At 51.9% G+C, this 8841-nt stretch overlaps 1 protein-coding gene across 1 annotated transcript in view; it reads right to left on the reverse strand.

Annotated features, from left to right (window-relative positions):
• The window catches only part of ANO1 (anoctamin 1), a gene marked incomplete in the record, with an annotated part of 236584 nt that overhangs the window by 40538 nt on the left and 187205 nt on the right, over positions 1-8841 (reverse strand). The window contains 4 exon segments of the mRNA XM_014585285.2: positions 1461-1535; positions 2497-2574; positions 5930-6001; positions 6633-6644. Coding sequence (XP_014440771.1) covers positions 1461-1535; positions 2497-2574; positions 5930-6001; positions 6633-6644 — 237 coding nt within the window.

The raw sequence follows: 8841 nt of genomic DNA on the forward strand, positions 1-8841 counted from the left end.
AGGGGGAGTGGTGGGAAGGGCCCCAGCCATATTGTGATCAAAAGGAAACATATCCACAGGCTAGGCAAGCAGAAGGCCAGAGAAGCCAGTGCTTATGGTGGCTTTATAGAGCTACAGGACCAACCCAAGACAATCCTTCTCCTTCCCACCCCCTCACTGGTCCTTCTGCTGATGACACTGCTGCTTCTTTACTAGAAACAGCAGAGCCTCGGGGCAGGTGTGGCTGCCTGAGCCCTCCCTGTCCCTGGCTGGGCGAGGGCTGGGGATGCTCTGTGGCAGGGACATCTCTCTGGTTATCCCCCAGCACCTGGCCTGGTGCCTGAATGGAGGGGACACGCCACCTCCAAAGGAGGCTGAGCCCACTCCCACACTGAGTTGCCCAGAGAGGACTGCAGTCTTTCCTGTCTCGACTGAGTGGTTCCCTCCTCCAGAGTAAAGGGCAGTGGTCTGTGGTCTCCATCATGGAGGCTGCCCTTCTCTGAATTCCTCTACACCAGCAGAGGTTCCTCTTACCCTGTCTGAGAGGATAAGGGGGATTGGGTCCTCACACATCTTTCCGTCGTGCAGTTAGGGGGCTCTGGGCTCCCCACTCGACCCAGAAAGCTAAGAACCCCTGCCTCCATCTCTCCACGCCCATACTGAACGGCAGGCTCTTGGAGCAGACTGCCTGACTGCATCTGATGGGATCCGACTGGTATCTAGTTCCGCTACCTTGGGACTTGTGACCAGGGAGAGGGGTGCACACTTTAGGCCCCCATTTCCCCATCACCAGGAAGGGGATGATATCAGGACCAGCCAACTGTGAGGCTGCGAGGTTCTCAGAACCAGCTTGGGTTGAAGTCTCCAGGGTCGACATTCCCTAAGAGCCAGGAGGCCTCTGTCAGCAGGTCAGCCGTACACCCATGGTCATGTGAGGAGCCCCACTCTGATTTCGGTCTTGTCTCTGTGCTTTGATTAATGGCTTTTCTTAGAAACACCTCAGTTTCATCTTAAATGATACCTATACAATCCCAAGGTCGAATGACTAGTTACTTAAATAAATGTGTCACTGTCAACATGAAAGTTGTGTATCAGGGAACACCCGAAATCATCTCACATGTACCCTAGGTGTGCAGAGCTTTCTTGGGGCTCACCGCAGAACCCTGGCACCCTTCCATTGTAGGGGTTTGATAGGATCATCCCCCTTTCCCACCCCTGGGATAAGTCCCTTTTGGCTGGTGGCTGCCTGAGACTGGGAGGGGAGCCGGCTATAATGACACACTTGTTCAGCATACAGCTGTCTGTCTGGGTTCACTTTCATTTAGGGCCTAACTCCTCTGGGAAGATCGAGTCCTTGCCCAGCCACTAGGTTAGGTGCTGGGAGGTGGGACGAATGGCACCACCGCATCACAGCTGACCCGTCTCCACAGGCGCTGACCACTCCCTGTGGGTATCCCCGATTTCCTCCTTCCAGAACTTACCATGAAGATGATGGAAACCAAGTTAGTGAAGTAGGCTGGGAACCGGTCCCTCCAGGTCAGTTTCACCTTGTCAGTCTACAACATCAAACAAAGCTGGGTCACTTGCTGGGGACCATCACAGAGAAGAGCTGCCTGCGTACGTACGTGTGTGTGTGCACGTGTGTGCGCGTGTGTGTGTGCGTGCACGGACAACCTAGACAATAGAAATACCCAGAAAATCCTTTAAAATGCCTGCAGGAGATGAACAAATGCAAACGCCTCGTGTTCAAAGAAGCACGCAGGGCCTTATCTCCCAGGAAGCAATGCTACGTCAAAACAGAAGTAGCCGTTGTTGAAAACGTGGTTCCTCTGTCAGGGGCATGATCACCCACGCTTGTCTAAGGACTATGCGGCCCACATCTGGGAGAAGCCTGCTCTTGGAATCCAATTTCTTCCCAGGGCTAGAGATCTACGATGTTTCGTCTTTTGCCACCCAGACCATAATAGTTATTTTTCCTTGGGGAGCAAGTTGAAACAAGCAACTGGCACGGCAAGTTGAAACACTGCAGCAACTTTGGACTATGGTGACATATGGCTTGAAGGCTCTCAGGGCCTAGGGATGCTTTGGTCTGGAGAAACCTTAGGTAGAAGCTTGTCACTAACCTGAGGGTGGATTTTCAAACAGGAAAATGCAGGATTAGGTCATAGAACACTGACACTAACAACACACTGGAGGTCACTCATTCCAGGGGTGGGTGGCATGCGTGTTAACAAGACGACCAAGACTTGCTCGCAGGCAATCGTGACAAGCACATTTCACGAGCTCCCAAGAAAGCCGCAGCTACCCCCCACCCACCCCAGTGGACCCACCATAGCCATGCAGTGACATCGCAACCCTCGGCTGGGCTCGCCGGGTGCCAAAGGAAGGCAAAGACATAGATGTGAATGTTAAAAAAAAAAAAAATACAACAGTCAAGAGTTTGTTGAGGAAAAACACAATGGACTCTGATGGCCTGCAAACAGTCAAGACTCGCGTTGCCCGGAAATAGAAAAGTACCAATTTCACCCCTGCCATGGCTGTCTTAACCCTCTGCTTCCATTTGTTTGTTGGCTCCTCTGGGATATGCCGGCGCTTCTGAGGGCGGGTGGAGGGAAAAGAGAGCACCGTGCGGTGAAGCAGGATGAGGGGCCGCCGACCCCAGGGCCCAGGGGTGGCACCTCTTGGCAGCAAGCTGGCTCGTTCGCTCGCTCACTGGCTGCCAAGGCTGGTTGGGGTTCTGGGCGTCTTAGACAAAGAAGAGATGGTGAGACCCACGCTCTAAAAGAAAGGCTTCGAAGAAAGTCAGGGAAAGGGGAGGTCGGGTTTTCAGGACAGAGACTCCAGCATAAACTCTCCACTGGGCTCTGCCGTGCCCCCTCTCGTGAAATTCCAACTCCAAGTGGTGTGCAAAGACATGGCCACCAGGAGCATGTCATGACAGCATGAAGGAGTCACACCCAGAAGCTCAAGTTCACATGCCAGCTAGGAGGCAGGTGGACCTTTTCTTAGGAAAGAACTGAGTGCCATAGCGGGGGGAAATATCAAACCCAGGAAGCAGCCTCCGGGAGTACTGAAGCGGAGGAGAAAGTGAAGGGCGCGGCCAGTCAGGAGCAGCGGCCCGGGCTCCCCGGGAGCCCTCCACGAATATAAACAGGACACCTCTGTTGCTTTCGCATGATCACAGGGCTCGGGTCAAAGCCCAGCTGAGGGCCACAGTGGTGGAGGGCCGGGTCTGACAGGTGCTTCTGGAACACTGCCCAGGCCTGATGTGCTGGCGTGGACAGGTTCCTTGCCTTTGATGGATGTGGTGTGTGCCATAATGCCTTCATTTTGTTTTTTTCCTTCAGGAAGGAATGAAATGCCCACCCGTGCTCACTTTCTGAGGTGCAGCTGCACACCCAGGGCATGGGCTGTGTTGGGGCCACACATGGACTTCTGGCACACCTCCACCAGGCTTGGGGTGTGGGATGCTGCCCTGAAAATGGGACGAAGGCTTGCAGGACCTCAGGCAGAGGCACCTGGGCTGGGAAGACATGACGCCTGGGGGCAGAAGGGACCGGTTCAGAGGCACCAGGGTGTGCGTGTTCCGATTAATTCAACTGCACAGTCTTTATTTCAGGATGACAGCTCCTGCTTTTGTGGTTATTTTCTTTGCATTCTTGAGTTCTGCTTAGCTGTTAAGGGGTGTTCAGAAAGGCACCCTCCCTCCCTGGTTTCAGGGGGACAGAGCTATACCCCAGATTTCCAACACATCCCACAACTGGGCCTCACAAAGGGGCTTTCTGGAGCACCCTACTCTACCTCCAGATGGGCTTTTGGCAGTTGTGACCTCACCCACTTGCAACTATGACTTTTGTCCATGGACCACAATGACAAAGAAAGAGAAATCTTGGGACCAGCAGATGGCGTAATGGTCATGTCATTGGACTCCCATGTAGTCAACCATGGTTTGAGTCCTGGGCCCAGTGGCTTGAAACATTCTATGTGCATGTATGTATGTGCCCAAAATCCTGAGAGGTGACTGGAGGAGAAGGTATTGCAGCATGGCCATCCTGCCTGGGGGTAATTTCTTGCTTTCTGTCTCTCTGATTCTCTGGTGAACACACATGCCCTATAGCAAAAATCTCTCAAAAGAGAGAGAGAAGGAGAGAGAGAGAGAGAAACCTAATTAGTCCCAGAAGCTGAAAGTGCAAACATGACAATGACAGCAAAATCTAGGACCCAGAGAGAAGCAGCTTCAGTTTTTCCTAATCCTTGCAAGATCTGATGCAAACTTCTCCAGCTTTAGCTAGAGGCAGACAAGGCCAGGGGGAGCTTGGGCTTGTCCCAGGTCATATATAAACTACCCTTAAAAAAATAGCCAGCAGATGGCATGGTGGTTAAGGTGCCAGACTCCCACATGGTTGACTGTGGTTCAAGCCCTTGGCCCAGCAGATTGAAAAGCACACCAGGTACATGTGCATGTGTGCCCAAAATCCTGAGAGGAGAATGGAGGCAAAGGGATTGCGGTGTGGCCATCCCCCCCGGGGAGTGATTTCTCACTTTTCCTCTGTCTGGGAGTGTACTCATCTTATGGCAAAAACCTACAAACAAACAAACAAAAACCAACCAAGGTTTTCGAGAATTCAGGCTGTGGATAGAAGACTGCCAATCTGAATGGGAGGTATGGAAAAAAATGAGATTTATTACAAAAAAGGTGATGGCCTCAAAACATCAGAAAAATAATACTCCTCTCTCTCTTTCTCATAGGCTGAATGAAACAAGGAATTGGCCTTTTCAGCAAGCACTTCAATGTAATTGTTCAACGTGGACCGCCGCAGGGGAGGGCGGCTGTTCAGCTACTCTTAAAAAAGCTTCAAAGTTACACAGTTCTTGCACTTAAATGTTTGCTGAGGTTTGCCATCACCTTCAGGATACTCAGGAAGATAGATTTGGGGCCCGGCAGTGGCACAGCAGCAATGCAGCTGGATCTACCTAGGTCGAGTTTGGAGTTCACTTCTCCAGGACCTCCCATACATGCTGCATTATGTGCCCATGACCTGGGCCAGCTGAGACTTGGGGCGGATCATGACCTTGTTGGGGTGTCTGTCTCTCTGAGTCTCTATCTTTGCCTGTCTCGTGGAAATAAGTAAATAAATAGATCTTTTTAGAAAAGAAGATATATCAGGACCAGTAGATGGTCTAATGGTTACCTCACTGGACTACCAAGTAGTCAACCACCGTTCGAGACCCAGACTCAACGGCTTAAACCCATGCTGGGCGCATGTACATGCATGCCCAAAATCCTGGGAGGAGAATGGAGGAGAAGGAACCGTGGCATGGCTATCTCCCTGGGGGGGTGGGGGGGTGATTTCTTGCTTTTTGTCTCTCTGACTCTGTCTCTCTGGTGAGTGCACACACTCTCTCTCAAAAAAAATGAATTTTTTGAAATGAGGGGCAAAAGATGTCTCCCTTAAAAAAAAAAAAAAAAAAAAGATATCTATAGAAGGGTTTGACCATGGTTCTTTGGCCAAGTCTGGGCCCCTGCCTATTTTTTTTTCTTTTTTTTTAGAATTATTTTACTTAACTTTATTTTTTATCATTATTTTTAGAATTTGATCAGAGACAGACAGAAAGAGAGAGGGTAAGTGAAAAAGTAAGTCACCAAATCTGGGACTTGAACCACCGTCAGCCATATGGAAGTTTAGCGCTTTTAACCACCATGCTACCTGCTGGCCCCAGCCTCAGTCCCTTGCCTATTTTTGTAAATTTCATTTTGCCTCTTTTACTAGGGCAGTCAGGCTCATGTGTTTACTTACTGTCCACAGCGACTTTTCACACTACAAAGGCCGAGTTGAGTTGAGTACTTAGAGCCTAAACTATTTACTCTCTGGGCCGACCCTGGTTCACACTGTTAGCAAACACATCGTGATTTCCTGCTGGGACGGACATCTGGCAGCGGCCACCATACCTCTTTGTTTTTGGATTCTTTCCTCAGCGACTTCTCTAAGACTCTGGCTTCGTATTCGGCTCTGGGATGATCCTGTGAGAGAAACCAAGTCAAAATGAAGGCTTTGTTCTCCATGGGTTTGAGACCCCGAAGTGAACACACTTGGCAAACCAGTCTGCCTATTTGCCCCGGGCACCCGCTGGGACCAGTTCACAGCTGGCTGATGATAATATTTCTAACCCAGAACTCCCCACATTTGGTCCTCCCTTGTTGGAAACCCCAGCCTATTGGGAAAGTCACAGAATCTGGCCTCGTCGGAGGCGGACAGTTTGGTACTCCCTTGTTGGAAACCCCAGCCTGTTGGGAAGGTCACAGAATCTGGCCTCGTCGGAGGCGGACAAGTCTGTGCCAGGCTGCAGTGAACACCCCACCATGAACTGGCCCCAAGAACATTCTATTGAGGAGCCGTGGGGGGCAGAAGGGTGCAGAAGTGTCAGCAAGCGCAGGCAGACCGGAGGCACCAGGCCTTGGGGACCCCCGAGCAGTCGGCAAAAGGTGCTGGAACAGAAGAGGGGGTTAAGAGAAGCCTGGAGCTGGGGAGAAAGCAGAGACCCGCCTGCGGTGGAACTGCGTGGTAGAAAGAGACAGGTTAGGTGTGCGAGGAGGTCCCTCTCCCAGCGAGACAGGCTACAGGAGGATAGAGGAGTGACAAAAAGTTCCAAACCTTGACAGCCTCCTTCAGGGAACCAGAAAAGTAAAAACAAAAACATAAAGACTCTATTACTTATGCTGTTTCTTTAAGAAATAGGATGAATCCTCTAAAGACACTTTTTTAAGAACCAGGATGAAGGTAAAGTGGACACAGCTGGGTGAGGACGAGGGGGTAGGCTGGTGGGGCCACCCCGGGATCTCTTCAAGGCCTCTGCTGCCTTAAGAGGACTTCATGGCTTCCATAGCTCCCATGTTTCTAGAAATTCCCAAGTGAGTTCCAGATTGAAATTTCTTAGACTCATCTAAGGATCACACAGGCCAGAGATGGGACCTGAACTGCTCCTGCTCTGAGTGCCAGAAGCTGGGGTTCGGCCCGTGTGGAGAGGCAGCCCCTTCACCTGAGGTTACCAACTCCCTAAAGAGGCCCTGGCTGGCCACCAGAGGAAAGGGGTAGCCCACTTCAGGGAACTCGTTCAGGTCCCTTGGGGCCATGGGCCCAGTGGCTTCAGTCACCACCCTGAAATCAACTCTTGGGCCATCAGGATCAGGAGATGGCAGGATAGGTCCTTGAGGGGCCCAACCAGGGGAAGTGGCCCCCTGCTCCCACATTTCCCCCAGACCTAGGGACATTCTACCTCAGTTTCTGAAAGAAGAAGACAGGACTGCCTTTTGTTATGGCTGGATCTTCCTAATGGAACAGCAACAAGGGAAGAGCCCACCCAGGGAGAAGGCGGCCCCAGGCCCCGCCCACCCCGAAGTGCTGCCTCCAATGGGCAGGTTGCAGCGGTCTGGCTCTGGCCATCTGTGAGACAGACTGGCGAGACCCACCATGGAAGAGGACTGAGGCCATTGTATGGGTGGGTGACGGGCCCCTGCAGAGGCGAGCCGAGCAGTGGTTTGCGGGCCACCTCCCGTGTACCAAACCTTGCCCTCATCGCTTTCTACCTGTTGACCCATTGAGGCCTCGATGAGGGCTGGTCCTCAGTGCCCCGTGGAGAGGTGAGGACACCGAGGCACAGAGATGTTGAGCAGGTTGCTCAGGCCCACAGTGAAGGTGGTGTCAATCAGGATGGAACCCAGGCAGCCCCGTCCCAGAGGCTGGTCTGTAACCACACAGAGCTGGCTTCATGTGCATTTGCCAGAGAGAGGGAGCATGAGAAATCGCCCCCCAGGGAGGATGGCCACACTGCATTCTCTTCTCCTCCATTGTCCTCTGGGAGCTTTGGGCACGCACACATGTGCCCAGTGTATTTTTGAAGTTGCCAGATCTGGGACTTGAACTGTGCGGCTGGCTATGTGGGATCCGGCTGCCTTATCCTCTGTGCCACCTGCTGGCCTGACTGAACTACATTTTAAGCTGGTAAGTGACAGACTACTTCAGTCTCAGGAGGGAGGAGGTCATGTGAGGAAATACAAAAGGCATGTTAAAAACTTGATGAAAGCAGTGCCAGCAGGTGGCATGGTGGTCAAGGGTGCTGAACTCCCCATGGCTGACTGTGGTTCAAGTCCCAGACTTGGGGGCTTGCTTTCTCACTTTCTCTCTCTCTCTGGTCAAATTTAAATAAATAAAGTTAAATAAAAATAATTCTCCTAAAAACAGTGATGGAAGCAATGTCTACATGACAGTCCTGGGAGGTTCCTCTTTAAATAAGGGAGCGTTTAGGAGGCCAGGCCGGGGCACAGCAGCATGCACCGGGACCCATGTGGGAAAGGCCCTGGCTCACAACTAGGCTGGCCGAGAGACGGGGTGGGGCACAGAGTGAGGGCCCTGTGGGGCATGTCTGTCTCTATCGCAGAATTAATAAGTACGCGTTTTAAAAAGTGAGCATGTGTTATGAGCCACTTGGCGGTCAGGGTGGCTGCTCCTTGCTCATGGGGCCCAATGCCCAGGTTTGTGAGACTTCCCAATTCTTTCTTTCTTCTTTTTTTTTTTTTTTGGAGAGGTTTTTGCTATAGGGTGCGTGTGCTCGCCTGAAAGGCAGAGAGAGATTGAGAGACAGAAAGCGAGAAGTCACCCCCCAGGGGGGATGGCCACACCGCAATCCCTTCTCCTCCATTTTCCTCTCGGGATCTTGGGCACGCACGCACACGTGCCCGGTGTGAGTTTAAGCCATCGAGTCTGGGACTCGAACTGTGGTCAACTACGTGGGAGTCCAGCGACATAGCCATTATGCCAGCTGCTGGACCCAAGAACTTTCCATTTCTTACAGGGAATTCCTGCT

This window comes from Tupaia chinensis, unplaced genomic scaffold (genome assembly GCF_000334495.1).
Source record: "Tupaia chinensis unplaced genomic scaffold, TupChi_1.0 Scaffold149501_1, whole genome shotgun sequence".
In the NCBI taxonomy this organism is placed as follows: domain Eukaryota; kingdom Metazoa; phylum Chordata; class Mammalia; order Scandentia; family Tupaiidae; genus Tupaia; species Tupaia belangeri.